The sequence below is a fragment of the Lepisma saccharinum genome, chromosome 5, assembly GCF_977018435.1.
Source record: "Lepisma saccharinum chromosome 5, izLepSacc3.1, whole genome shotgun sequence".
In the NCBI taxonomy this organism is placed as follows: Eukaryota; Metazoa; Arthropoda; class Insecta; order Zygentoma; family Lepismatidae; genus Lepisma; species Lepisma saccharinum.
This window is the reverse complement of record NC_139233.1, coordinates 63,229,824-63,248,335: the sequence shown is the minus strand read 5'-3', so window position 1 is coordinate 63,248,335 and position 18,512 is coordinate 63,229,824. Positions and strand designations below refer to the sequence as shown.

The 18,512-nt window shown below is 36.9% G+C and overlaps 1 protein-coding gene across 2 annotated transcripts in view; it reads right to left on the bottom strand.

Moving 5' to 3' along the window:
• Nucleotides 1-5,324: 5,324 nt before the first annotated feature.
• Nucleotides 5,325-18,512, bottom strand: part of LOC145988387 (neuroendocrine convertase 1-like) — a 145,850-nt gene continuing 132,662 nt past the window's right edge. For both annotated transcript variants that reach the window (XM_083123266.1, XM_083123267.1), the window contains exons 14-15: nucleotides 8,610-8,740; nucleotides 5,325-5,829 (exon numbers count right to left, since the gene is read on the bottom strand). In XM_083123266.1, the coding sequence (XP_082979392.1) occupies nucleotides 5,781-5,829; nucleotides 8,610-8,740 (180 nt within the window). In that variant the 3' untranslated portion in view covers nucleotides 5,325-5,780. The remainder of the gene's footprint in view (nucleotides 5,830-8,609; nucleotides 8,741-18,512) is intronic.

Below are 18,512 nucleotides of genomic sequence, written 5' to 3'. Positions count from 1 at the left end.
ACAATAACAATAGACTCACTATTTAGTTTAAAGGTTGTTCAGGCACAAACCAGGGCGCATTCACCCTAAGTGAAGACCCTTCATTACCATTTTCTATTTCTTCCCTAGAACTAGATCTAGGCTCACTTCTTTGAGGATTGTTTTGAACATCGTCGTGTGGTACAGTGTTTGTACTAGTATTTCTATACCTAGGCCTACTATTATCTGCATTTATACGATTTTGGTTACTATAATTGTATCTACCTCGAAAGATACTATTTCTATAGTTATTACCAGAATATGGAAAAAGGTTTACTCTCCAAGACCTTTGACCAGATCTACTATCATTACTACTATTATTATCATTGGCATATCTCCTGAAATTACCAGAATTCCTTACATTAGTCTCATGGCTTGTATTAGAATTTTGCATATTGCTTACTCTAGATTGATTATTTCTTTTAGTTTCATTAACAACTTGTACTTGTCTAATACCAACAGGCCTTCCATCTCTCCTACTTTCACCTTCAGTACTTGCATACAAAGCTTCATGACGCACAACCAATTCCGCAGCGGTACCAAGACTAATATTAGGTTGATTTAAGATTGCTTCTCTAACTCTATTTGGTAACTGTTGGGCTACTAAAATAGTGTTTTCCTGTTCTGGCATGTCTGGCTGAATGGAATTTAGTAAATTAATCTATGACCAGAAATAATTTAACAGAGTTTGTCCACTTTCTGTGCTGTATCTCTTGCACAAGACATTTGCAAGACATGTTGACTTCCACGATGCACTTTCAAAGGCATTAAGGAAAAGAACCTTAAAAGAACTATAATCTACAATGTGTAGTTTCCCCTGAGAGAACCAATTTTTAGCAGCACCTTTGAAAAGCATTGGTACATACTTCATGTAATCTTCTCTGGGAACATTTAACATATCCAAGCGATCCTCAACCTCTTGAAGAAATTGTGACGCCAAATAATCCATTCTAGTTGCAGTAAATTTAGGTAACCTATCTAGATCAGAGTACTTAAGTATACTAGGTACAAACTTCCTTCTGTAGCTACTACTTTTGTGATCAGTTCCACTTTCCGAACTACTATCATGAAATTTATCTCTTGACATGCTTTTCACAACTCTATCTCTCTTATAGCTACTTGCAGATTTACGTTTAAGGCCCCTTAACTGAACTTTAGTTTCAGAGCTAGAAGATTTTACATCTGAATCAGATTCTCCTTTACGTAATGGTCTTTGCTTTCTAAACGTGATATATTCAGTTTTTTCAATGGGTAAAGAAGCTTTCTTTGCCTCCCTTTGCAGTTCAGACAATCTAGAAACATCAGGACTAACTAAGCCTTGTACTCTAGTTTCTAATCCTAAAGAAGATTTAACCGGTTCAGCACTTACTCTTAACATGGAACAATCATTCGTTAAATCTCTATCTTGATACCGAATATTCTCCAACTTATTATCTAGAACCTCATATTTGTTAGTAATCTCTGTAAGTTGTTGTAAGCAACCCTTAACAGTGATGTCGTTACTAGATATTTTCTGTTGAACGGTTTGAACGCTCAAGTTTAGATCTTGAATAGTTTGTCCAGACTTAACACTAATTTCGTTAAATTTACCATTCAACTCATCAATAGCAACTTCATGTCCACTAATGTTATTAAACAACTCCTTCATACTACTTTCATTTCCATTTACAAGGTTGACTAACTTTCAAACTTCTTTTCATTCATTTCGAGTGTTTTCTTCATTTCTACGCATTCATTTTCTACCTGTTTTACATGAGAATTGAAAACCTCTCTCAATTTTTTATGTTGATTTACACACGTAACAGAAACCTCGTCTATCTTATTTTCCAATTTCGTGCTCAAGTTGACCACTTGTTCCTTTAGTTCTTGGGTGCATTCCTTTGTTTCGACCAAATTATCAGATACTTTCTTTTCGACTCGTGCTTCCAATAATTCGAAGTCTTGCCTTAAGAGACCTATACTGGTGCCTACATTACTTACACTGGCCTCAACACTATTAATATCCGGTTTGACGTTACTTTCAACACTGTTAATATCAGCCTTCACACTACTAACTTGTTCCGCGAGTCTAGTTTCAAATTGTTTAAAGAGAAACTCCAATTCCTTTTTTGTAGCCATTTTCAATTTCCGTTACTGCTAGCTAAGAATTTTAGTCGCAGTGTTCAATACAACTATTTTATAATTTCGGTGCTACAATCACATCACGATAAAGTTATTCGTCACTCTTCTTTTCCACATAGAAAAAGTTCAGTACTTACGTTCCAACACCACAGACGAAAAAAGTTGAATTCTTCCATCTAACAGCTACTATCAGATTCTAACGAGATAGACGATCGAGTCCTCCTGTTCGTGCGCCATACTTATGACGACGGGAAGTAATAAGAATCAGTTTCCTTGACTTACTATTTATTCAACACAAAAACGCGTAATTGCAGGTATTACACCCCGTACAAACAAACGTCCAGCCACTGCTCGATACCTAGTCCGACGTCAAGCCATCAGCTGTTTCAACTGCCAGCACCTCCCCCTTCCCACCTCGCTCGAGCCGCGAGGCATGAGGAGCTCTGAGGTCGTCCACTACGTCACAGCGAAGTTCCTACCTCTATACACTCTAGTACAAAATTATTCAAATTATACAACTGTCATATGAGTCCTACGTGTTTTAGGGAAAATATAATTGTTTAAACTGGTGCACATGTTGTCAGTAGTATATTCTGGACTAAAATTGTACCTTATCTGGACATTATGCTGGTATTTTTCGCACATACTTTGGATATGAAGAGAACATTCCTGCACTAGATTTACACATATCGAAGACCTCGGGTACATGTATGCTTATAACTAGAGCCCGGAAGTTTGGCAAAATGCCTCTTTTTATTTACTGCATATATTGATAAAAGTTTTCCGGATATACGTTTTTATGTTGTTTCGAATGATTTAGAAGCCTTTTCATTTTGCCTATTTGGGACCCCACTGCCTATTTTTAATTATAATGCCTTTTTCTGCCCTTTTCAATGAAATTTGACCATTTTTTTTAAAAAATGTTGGCATTTATTTTTCTTCCGTTCATTACATGAATAATTTTCGCCTTATTTAAGTAATATTGAACTCACGCATGTTTCAACATTGCTGAAGGAGAAAAGTGTGAGAAAAAAGTATTTCATGCTGAGTTAGGATATTGCCTTTCGGTTAACATTTCCTTGTGCATGACTGACTGCTGAAGTGGAGAGGTTGATTTCGAACACAAAGAAGATATTTCTGAAATCTCCCTCTCGAACCCGAAAATTTCAGGAAGTTACGCCTGAGCTTAGTTTCCCTCCGCAACCAGTCTTGACAAGATGGGGAACCTGGATATCAGCAGCTATATACTATGCTAACAACCTTGAAAAAATCAGTGAGGTGATCGATGCTCATCCAGAAAATGAAGCGGCTTCAATTCGTGAAGTGAAAAACTCCTGTGCTATTCAGAACTGAAGAATGAACTGTCGTTTATTTTTGCACATTATGGTGCATTGCCAGAGACAATTACAAAGCTAGAAAAAAGAGGTGAGACTCTTGTAGCATCCATGAAAATCTTCGAGGAATCTATGCAGCAGATGATGGAAGTGCCATGAGAAAAGGGGTCAGCTGTTGCGGAAAAGTACAAACGGGTAGTGAGTGCAAATAAGGACTTGAAACAATTGAAAACAATTTGTGATATTCTAAAAGATGAAAATGCTGTTACCAAAATGAGTCCAGCTACATTAGCTTGTTCTATGTATGCTCCAATAACTTCTGTCGAAGTAGAAAGATCATTTTCTATTATGAAAAACATTCTCTCTGACAGACGACTATCAATCAATGTTGAGAACTTAAAAAAACACCTTGTAGTTATGTCAATCAAGACGGAGAAAATTGAAATGCTCTTCCCAATGTAGATTTTAACATGTTGCCAGAAATTATATATAAAAGAAAGCGACTTCCAAATGTGCCATTTTTTCGGTTTATTTTGCCTTTTTTTTCATTTTTAGTGCCTATTTTCCACATTATAAATGCCTTTTTGCCTGCCTATTTTAACTAAAATAAATGCCTGAACTTCCGGGCTCTACTTATAACAAATACTCCACAATAGCGGAAACAAAGGATTTCGCTTTGCAGGAGCCGACAATATTGACACTAACCACGGCCATCTTTAATCCGAGGGAGGCCGGAACCTTCAATTTGGCAACCCTGTAAACCGTGACATCAACCTGCGGATGTTATTCGGAATAAACATTATACAATGACCGTACAGACGTCGAAAAGTAATAATTTTCTGTAGCCTATTCATCCCTCAATCACTTCAATCACACAAATCGTATTCGCAAGTGTATTCAACGTTATTTTCCATAAGTAAAGCAGTATATTATTAAGTTGTTAAAATGTATTTCTAATTTAAAACATGTTTAGTTACTCAAAAAGCAAATTCCACGCTGAGAAAATTTGTGTGCATGAGGCACAACACGCTAAGCTTTAAAGTTACTCGTATTAAGTACAAGGGCGGAACTACAACACCCAAGAAAACAATTCATATAACCTCTAAGATCATAAAAGGTTTTGAAAGCAAGGACGTTTGTTTCCGATTTGTGCATGCCACTCATAAGTAGTGGTATTCTGGAGTTTTTGGGTGCACATATCGTCGCATTGTTTTTTAATTTATGTTTTACCTGCCCTTGGCAGTAGGTCTATACGGCAGTCTTAGCCATGAAGTGTTCTCGCTCGTTTAACAATTGTGTCTACTTGATCGTGATATCTGTTTAGGTAATAAGAATCAGTTTCCTTGACTTACTATTTATTCAACACAAACACGTAATTGCAGGTATTACACCCCGTAGAAACGTCCAGCCACTGCTCGATACCTAGGTCGAATATGTAAAGGCCAGGCCTTACTGTTGTAGTTTGATCGTAGTACCCATAGGCACAAAGGGGAAGGGGCACAGCATGTGTTGAAAATATGCACATGCATATCGTAGACACACACACATTTCTTCCTTGTGAACAATGCAGATTAAAGTAGGTCCTGAGCGAGATATTTGAAAGGAGTGAATGATGCACCCCCTCCCCCTTCTGATTACTAATTTTGGAACTTCAAGGGATATTATGTATTTTCAAATATCATACTGGTTTTTCATGTGGAATAGGTTTATTAAAGAAAAAACAGGGATATTTTTTGTTATACTATTTTATTGTTGTGATGCTAAAAACGTTATATTTTAAAGTGAATTTATTTATAAATTCAACACGTCGAAATTTTATCAGTGGTCATTCGTTACAATTATTTTTTAAAAAAATAGTGTTTCAGATTGCAGATATTACATATAATTCAGAAATAAATATGATTTCGAATCTATAGCTCTTTTCAGTTCTTACGGCGGCCGGTCCTAGTTCTGCCAAGGGAAGTGGGCAGCGGGGATTACGCAACAGACCAACCAGACAACAACAGTGGCGCCGAGAGACACGACGCGGCCGGAAAAAGCAGTACGTGAAACTCGTTTTACTGGCCGCTACGTTTCTTGTCGCGCTGGATTGGTCGCTTACCCGCTCCCCACTTCCCTTGCCAGCTTCTAGAGCGCCCACCGTAAGAACTGAAAAGAGCTATAGTAAGATATTAATTAACATTTTTCTGAATTTGCTAGGATTTTTAAAGGTAGTGAGGAAACTCTTCCATTTTCCAGTCATTTTGTAGGGGAAACGAGATTCTCCAGTCCCAGTGTGCGGAAAGGCAGCGAATTTGGATTTTTTTTTTAGTAGGAATAATCTAGCGAACTGAGTAGGACGTCTTCATATGATGGCCTGAAAAAAATAACAAGAAACATGTTACTTCTATTTGGTTAAAGAAAAAAACATGTCAAAGTTAGTCAAAAAAAGAAAAAATAATAATAAAACTCCAACTCTTCAAGCGGCTCCGGCGCCCACCCAGCGTCATATACAGTGGGTAGCTGGAGAAAACTGTGGGAGGTAAAGGTGGCCAGGGGCATGGTGCTGGTCACATCACCCCCACTAACTCCACACCATCTATACGCCTTCATGGCGTGGTGCAAAGCACAGGGGAGTACTTTACTTTACAACTTTACTTTATATTTTTAACTATGATGTTTTTCCTTGCAAAATATTCACAGTTTATGTATGCGACCTGATTGATTGATTTTTTTTATTTTACTTCGCCTTTCTGCTACTTTCGGCTAATCGCGAAGATGGAGATGAATGATGACAACATGAAATGGACGAATGGACTCTCACAAGCACCCATGCTGAAGGTGGGATTTTTTGAACCTCGGACCCCTGGCTTCGTAGCGCGATGTGATGACCACTCCCCCAAGGGTATGCTACGTGCATTTAATGATATCGTCATTCATCTTCATCTTCGCTTTTAAACTGAAGAGGTAGAAAAGGCATTGTAAAATAACCCATCTTGACCATGATGATTTACTTGTAGGTGTTCCTTTTTAAGGAATAATAATTCAATGGATATCGATGCCTTTGAAGTCTTGCTCAATGCTCAAACTTAGTATGTGCATTAGACTATAATGAACGAACACCGATGAATATAGATGTATAGAAATGGAATCAATTTAGAAATGAAGACCCTTTATCACCATATCACTACCTCATTTCAGCAAAATTACAGACTCCAAATTCTGGTACTAGGGTCATGGGAGTATTCAAGTTATTTGACACAAGATGGACAGAAAAGTATCAACACTAAGTAGCGTGACTTGTGGAATTGTATTCACTAATTTGTAGTACGTTTACAGACTTTACAATTTACTAGCAGAAGAGAAATATTTCAGCAAGCTCTTCAGTTTCTACACTGTGTAACCTGTGGGAACTTTGAAATATTCCCACTTGTTCTAACCAAATTGTTATCATGCAGTTCAAGATTATGTTGCGCACCTCAGAAGGTGAACTGTTCAAGTACTGTGAACATGTCAGTACCTATTCTAATAGAGATATTTAAAAAAAAACTAAGAGAAAGTTCTGAGAACTTTAATGGAATATATTCCAAAGCAGATACTATGATGAAGAAATGAAGAGACCTAGAACACCCAGCCATCAAATCCTTGCCATCAAATCTGAAGGAATAATGCACCAGCCGAGAGCACAATTGATTATTACAAGGTAAACCTTCGTTGTCCATTTTTGGAACATTTTGTAGTAGAATTGAACTCACGTTTCTCTGAACACATTCAACACATTGCAAAATTGCAACAACTTATTCCAAAAATATGAAATGACTATCCCTCATTCAAAATGTTGGATGACCTGGTTGAGAGATTGGATTTTGATAGCCTGTTCATTATTAGGACTGCTATAAGTCCCGGATTTTCGGGGCCAATCCAAGAATGATATAATTTGTCCTGGTGTCCCGAATAGTTTCTTCGAGATGCACAAATGTCCTGGAATCGGGTGGGAAAGAACAAATGATTAAGACTATACTTTCCTCAAATTTATTTATATTTAAATGCGTAATATTACAATATAACTGTACATTGAACCGCCCCCTCGATGATACAAGAGTTATCGAGTTACAAGAAGATGCTGCAAAGACATTTGACCACGATAGCGCCGCCGTCTGCTAGCAGTACTGAATTTCAGTTGCAAATCCCTTCCTTGTTTACTGTAAACAGTCAGTGCTTGGGTGTCCGCACTGTTCAGTCCGCAGTTCTCAAATAAAGTTTCGACATTGTGAGATAGCAGGTTATTTCGTTATGGCACCGAAAACGAATTGCAATATTAAAAATTTCGAAAGAATATGATAATGGATATGTACAGTTGGATCCATGAGTATTACCATGTAAATTGTCCATGACTATTTTCATTTATTTCCCATCCTATGTGTTTTTAAGTAATGGATGTTTATGCATGCTAGTGCAGAAGTTGTCAACAGCTTGTTTTGAGTTGTCTTTAAATTCCTGAAGCTCATATTGGTTCAAATAGAGTGGACGAACATAGTGATGGACAATTTTCACGATAATACTCATGGATCCTACTGTACATACACACAACTTTGTCGGGTCCAGCATCCCTTTCCTCCCCTCCCCCCCACACTCCCCAACAAGCTTCTGGTCAGAAGTGTCCAGGATTTTTACTTATGAAATATAGCAACCCGAATCATACCAAAAGTTGAACCCCCCTCCCAGTTACGTGAATTATATATACGAACATGACTAGGGTGGTATGATATTTGGTTGCGTTTTTGTAGGGACCTTCTGTTTACTCTTTCGAATCTGTCCATTCTCTTGCTCAACACTTTTCAAATTTCCTTTTCAACCTCATACCATTCGCCTCCCTGTTCAACACCCTTACATTTAGCTCTCGCACCAATCTGGATTCCAATTCGTGCTGACATTTACACTGATTTTGTTCCTTATTGTTTCCAATCACACCACAATATGGCGGCATAGTCATCTACAAACCTGTACAATTTCTATGTAATCCACTTATGGAGATTGGAATTGGCGGAAGTAGAAAATCTATTTTGTTAATTAAAAATAAGTGTATGTAGTGACAGTAGCTACAGTTAGTAGCGAATATAAACTAAAGGCCTGAAATGTGTAACAAAGAGAACTCACCTGAATGTCTTACTTCTCAGGGCTAGCCGCATTCCCACTAGATCATCCCAGTCTAGACTCGAACCTTTGGTATCCAAACCTTTCTTCGTTAACGAATCCAAGGCTCTGTAGCTGGGCTGAACTAGATCAGTCTGGAAAGAAAATTCACATTTCCCAGCGATGAAATATTTTATTCAATCACAAGATAGATATTAGTTATTGTATATGAAGATAATCATGTGCATGTTTAATGTTTTCAATTCATTTTTCAGTAATGTTAATGAATGTTAATGAGAACTCTTCAATTAAATGTCTTTTAAATTGCTAGACTTGTCGATGTAGCGCACATACATTTCTTACTACAGAGTTATCGTGGTCTACTTTGTAAGATCCGCCCTGGATCGTTACTTGGTTGATGGGTCTATTGAGCCTCGGCTTCACGCTCAGTAACTCTCCGGGGCTTGAGTCTCCTCGGCTCAAGGTTCGGGTTAATCCGGCTGCTTCAGTTCTCGATGAAAGTTCCGTCGTAATTCTGGGTCAAAGGGTCTCAATCTACTTATAGATCTTGACCAAGATTCTACAAGCAGTCGACAATCCTTCTTCCTACTAGGTTCTGTCGATATCCAGTTAAGTATCCAACTTCCTTTTCTCTCTCCAGCCTCTGACCAGAGAACCGAAAATTCTTCCGTGACCACAGAATAAGAAAAGGTGTACCCTGACCAGGGTTACAAACGTTGACTACTAACAGTCTATCGGCCGATCCCGAATTCCGGCATATCTCAAGACAATCACTACTCAATCTCAATTATATCTCCTGACCAGGAGCATAGAACAGAGAGAATATACGCCTTCTGACCAGAAGAGCTAAGTAACTGTCCTAAGGTAATCCCAGAATGAACTAATTTCTAATATCGAAGTGGATGTAAAAGCAGAAGTTCGAGCGTTGAAAGAAAAGACGGTTATACGAGTTCCGCGTTTATCAGAAGTTCGAATACATAAGGCCACGGGCCAGTTACCAGTTGAGTACCAGCGTCTGCGGACACCTTGCCTCCTCTTTGAATTGTTTTTTGATATGGCATGCGATGTTTTCGGTGTTGAATTACACTCCTGCAGCTGTCGCTTGGGGTGGGAAAGTGAGGGTGGCAGTGGCGGTTAGGCTGTGGTCACTTTTCACTTGTCCTGGCTGGTCGGATCAGGGTCTTGGTAGACGATGAGTGTGTCTGTGTGGGTTGGCGGTACCAATGGCTCGTGTCGTTGGATTTGGGTTTCCTGGAGTTTGGCCCAGAACGTGGCGGCTGTCCGCTTGATCACGTCATCTAGCGGTGGAATGTCGAGGTCTTCGTGGAGTTGGACGTTTGTTGTATGCAGTCCGTGTCCGCTGATGATACGTAGGACCCTGTTCTGTATGACTTTGAGTCTGCGGAGGGTCGTCTTGGGTAGGTGTTGCCAGGTAGGGCAGGCGTAGATCAGAGCTGGTACAGTTGAAGTCTGGTTTCTAGACGCAGTCCTGGCGATCGTAGCATCGGGTAAAGTGCTCCGACGCGTTTGTTTCCTTGGTTGACGATTTTGGCTACGTGGTCTCTGAGATAGAGCCCTCTGTCTAGCAGCATGCCGAGATATGTTGTGGTTTGTTTGTGTCTGAGATGGTATTCGCGCGGACGGCGTCTACGAGAGAACACGGTGGCGGTGCTCTTGTCGGGATTCACTCGCACTCTCCATTGTTTTGCCCAGAGTAGATGGGATAACTCTTAGGAGCTATTAAACCCCCTTTCAATTGACATTAATGGCTTTTTTTATTCCTTATCGAGGGGTGACGCTATTGTTAATTAATCAAGCGCCACGTGTCGGGGGTGGAGGAGGAGATGAGTCATCGATGACTCATGCACACGTGTGAGTTTGGAATTAATGGTTTTCCACTAGTGCACAAAATATACTATTATGTATCTCGTTTTTACCCTAACCTAACCCTATTGTTGTACTTTGTATATGCGTTACAGCCGGATATGAGTTATGGGTGTTTTATGCACACGTGTGAGTTTGGAATTAATGGTTTTCCATTAGTGCACAAAAGATACTATTATGTATCCCGTTTTTACCCTAACCTAACCCTATTGTTGTACTTTATATATGCGTTACAGCCGGATATAAGTCATGGGTGCTTTATGCACACGTGGGAGTTTGGAATTAATGGTTTTCCATTAATGTACAAAGACACAATTATGGAGTCCGTTTTTACCATAACCTAACACTAATGTTGTACTTTATGTATGCGTTACAGCCGGATATGAGTCATGGGTGCTTTATGAAAACGTGGGAGTTTGGAATTAATAGTTTTCCATTAATGTACAGAAGATACTATTATGGAGTCTGTTTTCGGCTTTTGCATCTCCCATTTATGCTTTTTTATATGTGTTTCAGCCGGATATGAGCCACGGATGATTTATCCAGACGTGGAGCTTGGTTTTAAGGGTTTTCCATTAGTGCATAATAGATACTATTATGGTACCCGGTTCCGGCCTATTCTAACGCAGTTTATGCTTTTTTACACGTGTTACGCCCTTATATGAGTGAAGGCCGATTCAGGCACTCGTGGGTGTCGATGCGATCTGGGGTAGAAGATATTATAACACAATATATGGCGTTAGCCTGTGTTTGCTTTAACCGTTTGAGTCCCGAGGCCATTTTCGCAAGTAAGCCTCTCTGTCCCGAGCAGATTTTGAGCAAAATGCAGAGTTTCAATTAAATGAGTGCAGATCGGAGACTAATTGCCCTAGAGAGATGAGTGATATACCGTTGTACGCGGAATGAACCAGAGATTCAGACTATATGAAATTTATGCACATTTGGCGTATATGTGGCGGGGGTAGAAGGGGCTAACTCTCAAAATTCCAAAATTTCGGAAAAAAAAATTTGGTTCCCCCACCCTCCCCCAAGAAAAAAGTACATGACAGTGTCGACATGCACATGGAAATGATGGCTGACATGTAAGGAACACAAAAATATTTGCATTATTATCATATGACCAATGTAACTTGAGTTGTACCCCCAAAAGGAATGGTCGGCACGCCACTGATTGAAGCTTCAAAATGCAGTGGTACATTGAAATGACTATAGCTCAGAAACTAATTGCCCTAGAGATATGAAAGATATACCGTTGTACGAAGAATGAATCACAGAATCAGACGATATATAATTTATGCACATTCGAAGTACATATGGAAGGGGAAAGGGGGGAAATCCCCTCAAAATACTTTACTTAAAAAAATGGTTTTCTCCCCCGCCCCCCAGAAAAAATGTCAAAATGCAAAATTTATGTAAATTTGGCGTATATATGGAGGGGGAAGGGAGAAAACCCCCAAAAATTATTTTAAAAATTGTCACCACCCAAAAAATGTCCTCGCATTTGGGCACAACATTCACGGTCGAAAAGCTAGAACACAGTGAAAAATGAGCGCCGATTCTTGCAGCTGCTGAAAATTCTATTTTTAGACAATGCAGGGTAACCCCTGTCGCAACTTGTGAACACTTGTGCTAAGAAAACAAAGGTTTCCTTCAGCGAGCTTCGAAATTCCATTCTCACAAGGCAGATTCAACAACCAGTCTTCCCCCTACCCCACCCCCTGCTAACACCCTCACGGAAAACTTTCATTTTGACATCGGATACTGATAAACAAGTTTCCTTCGAATGCAGTTAACGGGCGGGAGTGAAAAGCATTGCTTTAGAACAACAAAGCCGGTCTTTCTTAGTCAGCAAAAATTTGAACTTGAAAAGAGACGCAACAGAGAAGTCCCTTTTCCCGCATTTTCCCCTCCATTTTCATGAAGACAAAAAAAATGCAAAGAAACATTTCTGTTAAGTATATGTGTTAGGAACAATATATAAAAAATCGAAATTCTAGCCAAAAATTGAAAAGTTATAACTTAAAACTACGACCTTGACACAGGGTATCTCGATCGAGATACTTGGGTCCGTGAGGCTTACATTTGGTTATCTCGATCGAGATACTTGGGACCCAAAAGGTTAAAGGCGAAGAAATTGAACGATGTAGCCTATATGAAAACGAAGTATACGGGCAGAATACATGTTATTAATAACAATTGCTCTTAAAAAAGGGAAGAATACTTTGACTGCAAGAACCTGCTACAAGGTGGCGGACGAAATTCGCACCAGAAAAGAAGAATATTTCACCGCCTCCCCGAACGGCGAGCTATCATTGCCCGCCGAGACGAGAGAAAGGGTCTCCCTTGTTAGCGGTCCCCAACGGGAACTGTATGGGATAAGGTCGCGTATCGCCAATATTTTAACACGTCTGTATTGATTTTTTTGAGGTTCCAATTTTATTTTGCGGAAGTAATTTACGCGGCTTTTTTCTTCCGCCTTTTGTAACATTACAAAGACTATTTGACCTAAAGCGTAAGAAATTTGGCTGAACTAATAACAATCAGACCCCGTAGCTACAGGTTAAAGTGGATGCGATCCACTATTTGCCGTTAATTCTAGGTTGCGAACCACGGACCCTTTGATTATTGCCTTATAATCATCAGGATTCACGTAAAATTGACCAGATTTTGACTCTTAGGGCCAATATTTCACATTTTTCGTGTATTTTTAATCAGAACACGCTATTTGAACGATTCAAGCAAGAGTTTGCATGGCAATTTAGACACACAAACTGTGTTTCTTCAACTTTAGCTGAAGTTTAGGTTTATTTTTTACTTTAATATCATCTATTCAGGCAACATTTTTTATTAAATTTTGGACTCGCAAAGACATTTTTTCAACTGTTAACTTGTTATTTTAAAAGTTTATTTCCATTTTTTACTCAAGTAACAAACACAATTTAAGCTATTCAGGCAAGAGTGTTTATTTCATTTTGCACTTACAAAGAGATTTTTCAACTTTTAACTTATTATTTACAAGTTTAGGCTTATTTTTTACTCTAATATCACAATTTCATCTATTCAGGCTACATTTTTTATTACAGTTTAGACTCGCAAAGATATTTTTTTCAACTTATTTTATTCATTTTTCGATTTATTGCCTTTTGTATCTTATATTTATTAATTTTTAACTTTGAGTTTTGTTCTTTATTAAATCACTAAGGAAGAAATACTTTTAAGTAAAACTTTACCCACAAACTTTATTATTACTATTATTATTATTATTATTATTATTATTATTATTGTTTTCGTTTATGTAGTTGATGAATGTTGTTGTTGTTAGGGTTTATTGACTTACACTAAGCTATTTTTGGTTTGCTTCGTAGGAAAGTTTGTTTATTTTAGAGTTTCCTCGGTATTTTCTCACTGTTAGGGTAGGTAAGGTTTCCTAAATATATGAGTTGGGTTCCATATATTCTTGTTCTTGCATGTTTTTCATATGATGAGATCACCACAACTCTCCAAGTGCCTTTACTGCATGTTTCCATTTTATTGAGGCTTAGTGATTCCTAGACCCACTTTATGCATGAGAGAAAGCTTGAAAATTTCGATCTCAGATAACCATCAATCTTATGTCAGAGTATTTTCGAGTATATTTTAGACTTATTATGTGCCACTAGAATATCACGGCTTGCTTAATTGTTAAGCATGTTGTGCAGTATTTTTTGCTTTTGCTTACTAGATAAACTGTACGAAATGTTTAATATTTGTACTTTTTTGCACTTATAAGACGCCAAACTTTTACTGTAACTAAAATTATTATGTGTCTAAGGACTGAAACCCCTTTACCAAGAGTACTATAACTGGATGTTTATTAATATTGTTTATTTTTCCCCTAAATATAACAATATAATGACAAATAACAGGACAAGTCGATGTTAGCAGATGACTACGTGGCTTTTAAGTCCACCTGCCAAACATTTTTATCCTAGAAGAAATATTTACCCTTATAGTCTTTTATTCAGGATACTTTTCAAGTATTACTGCCTTTTTGGAGTGATCGACTTAATATCAGGGGCTATTTGTATCTGTTATATCATGCGAGTCTTATTTTTGCTACAATCAGGACTAAATTCCACTGAATGAAGCTTAAAGCTTAGGCTCTAAAGCATGTTGAATGGTTAATCACAGGCCAATATGAACTTTACAAAGGCTTGTAGGAGACATAGGAACACACGCCAGAGCCTTATTAGCGTGCAAGAATCACTTTCAGGGAGTGCTACGAGGAAACTAAGTTGATTTTTTTGAGTGCTTTACCAGTTACACAGCCAATATTTGCTATTTCAAGTAACTACATGTACCAGAACATTGTTATTGATATTTATCAACAAGCTTGTATTTTTCTTGTTCAGTATTTGTCAAAGTTTAACGAATTTTGACTGCTAACTTTAGCAAGTAGCACTATTTCGAATTTTAATATATAAATTCATGAAAATTTACTGTAATTTTATATCAACTAACAAATTTATTTTAACAACAATAACAAATACAAAAGTTCAAATTACAGAAGAATTGTACTCTTAAATTATTAACTTTGAAAGAATTGTACTTTTAAAACTTTAATTTTGAGAGAATTATACTCTTAAAATATTAACTTTGAAAAAATTGTACTTTTAAACATTCACTTTGAAAAAATTGTACTCTTAAATTATTAACTTTGAAAAAATTGTAGTCTTAAATTATTAACTTTGAAAGAAATTGTACTTTTAAAAATAATTTTGTTACTATAGTAAATAATATTACAAGACACAAAACAAATAGATTCAGTAAACAAATAAAAACAAATAAGGAAATAAACAAAAAGCAATCAACAATAAAGTTAAAAAAGGGTAGCACTGAAGTCAAGCAACCTAACTCAGATAACAAGCAGCAAGAAGGATAAACAGAAACCAACATGGAATTTAGAAAGGGACATCAATAGCCACAGCCATAGCAAAAATAATAGGTAGTCAAACAAGCTAACTCAGATATGAAGCAGATATCGAGCAGCAACAAGGCATAGAATAGAGTAAAACAGGGCATGCTTATGGAGAAACTCAACAACATACGAATAAAAGGGACAGCCAAGGGTATTTACAGTACAGAATTATAATTGCCCAAATAAGCTACATCATACATAGCACCTGCGAATAGGAAATTAGCAGTAACTACTTATACCTGATAGAACAACTAAGCGACTATAGTTAATCAGAAAAATACATATTTTCACGAACTAATTTACCTCTACGTTAATAATACTGTACTACCAGAATACTAAGGCTTGAAAAGAAAGCTCTCAGAACAAAGTACAGCGAGGAGTATAGGGCATCATGCAATTAATGATTATTCAAAGGAGCTTCATAGAACAATAAGTCATTAAACGATTATTCTAAGTACTGCAACTTGACCGAAAATAGGAAAGTTACACAAGAACAACAACACAAGAAGGAAAGATACTTACTACCATTACAGCAGACACTCAATATCTCAAAAGACCATGCAAAATATTCTACAACAATCTGCTTCATAAAATAAAAAACTGTTAAGTTCCCAAAAAGTATCCAATCAATGAAAGAAAACTGCTTGAAAAGGGAGAACTCTCTACAGTCTCGCAGAATTATAGGAAAATAACAGCAAAACTTGGAAGCATACACACTCAATAATGCTCAATATGCATACACTTGACATGCAAACCCATGAAAAAGGCACATAGCAGACTCTCAGCTCAGTTCTCATCTGAACTTGGACACCAAAAAAACAGCACTTTGGGATTACTAATACTCATAAATACTACATTGCCTGCCCTTGTTTGAATAGCGACGGTGCAAACTTCATACCAAAATATTGAAAAACGTCTGATGTATGTTCGTGTAAGTGTGTGTGTGTGTGTGTGTGTGTGTGTGTGTGTGTGTGTGTGTGTGTGTGCGTGCGTGTGTGTGTATAAAAGAGAATATATGTGTATTTACCAGAGTGTGCTCTTACTTAAATTGATAAAAACAGCAATATAAAACCTGATAGAATAAGAAATAGTAAAAAATAAGGTTTTTAACATGACAAAGTAATTAGTTTAGTTTGTTAAATATAAGAAACATAAGTTAATTACAAGAAATATGAATGAAATGCACTAAATAAGTACAATTGTTTGGTTTGAAGGTAGTGAATATATAAAAAATTGTGCAAAACTTTGCATTATAACCAGTAAATTAAACAACGTTTGCTTTAGAATAGCACAAAATAGCATACTTATTAGATTAATAACAAACTTTCTGATGCAGTAAAGTATTGACTAGGGCTGAATGATTCAATTACTGTAAAATATTAGTCTCTGATTGAAGTAAATAAAGTGCAAACAATACCTTTTGTTTGTAAAATATGGTTGTTAATTCCTCTGATAGCCGAAATATCAGCTTGTACACAGTAAATTTGAGAGTTTTAGCAATATTTGTCCAGAAATGGATATAAGTGTAACTTGTTAAGCGTGCTAAACACAAAATATTTAAGAAACCTTCAATTTTGAAAGCTAACAGTACTCTAATGTTTCTACCTAGGCGTCTGTAGTGGTAAAATAAATCCAGTCCTTAAGATTCTTGTCCTTCCATTCATCCCCAGCGTCGCGATTGGTCACAAAAGCAAAAAGCAAAATCTTTTGCTTGTTATAATTTCTACTTTTCATGCAATCTTCTACACTATAGTACTAAGTTTAGTAAATTTTGCCGACTTCCTGATTGGTCTGTTAAAGTTAGTAATCAATAAAAATATACTTACATAGAAAAATCCTGATATAGTTGGATTCTCAAAAGTATGTATAATCAGTGTTCTTGCTACATTTAGCACCTAATATAGTATAAATTGAAGTCTAAATAGTGTTGGCCTTGAAAAAGGTTCTGAAACATGTAGTTACTTGAAATAGCAAATATTGGCTGTGTAACTGGCACTCAAAAAAATTAACTTAATTTCCTCGTAGCACTCCCTGAAAGTGATTCTTGCACGCTAATAAGGCTCTGGCGTGTGTTCCTATGTCTCCTACAAGCCTTTGTAAAGTTCATATTGGCCTGTGATTAACCATTCAACATGCTTTAGAGCCTAAGCTTTAAGCTTCATTCAGTGGAATTTAGTCCTGATTGTAGCAAAAATAAGACTCGCATGATATAACAGATACAAATAGCCCCTGATATTAAGTCGATCACTCCAAAAAGGCAGTAATACTTGAAAAGTATCCTGAATAAAAGACTATAAGGGTAAATATTTCTTCTAGGATAAAAATGTTTGGCAGGTGGACTTAAAAGCCACGTAGTCATCTGCTAACATCGACTTGTCCTGTTATTTGTCATTATATTGTTATATTTAGGGGAAAAATAAACAATATTAATAAACATCCAGTTATAGTACTCTTGGTAAAGGGGTTTCAGTCCTTAGACACATAATAATTTTAGTTACAGTAAAAGTTTGGCGTCTTATAAGTGCAAAAAAGTACAAATATTAAACATTTCGTACAGTTTATCTAGTAAGCAAAAGCAAAAAATACTGCACAACATGCTTAACAATTAAGCAAGCCGTGATATTCTAGTGGCACATAATAAGTCTAAAATATACTCGAAAATACTCTGACATAAGATTGATGGTTATCTGAGATCGAAATTTTCAAGCTTTCTCTCATGCATAAAGTGGGTCTAGGAATCACTAAGCCTCAATAAAATGGAAACATGCAGTAAAGGCACTTGGAGAGTTGTGGTGATCTCATCATATGAAAAACATGCAAGAACAAGAATATATGGAACCCAACTCATATATTTAGGAAACCTTACCTACCCTAACAGTGAGAAAATACCGAGGAAACTCTAAAATAAACAAACTTTCCTACGAAGCAAACCAAAAATAGCTTAGTGTAAGTCAATAAACCCTAACAACAACAACATTCATCAACTACATAAACGAAAACAATAATAATAATAATAATAATAATAATAATAATAGTAATAATAAAGTTTGTGGGTAAAGTTTTAC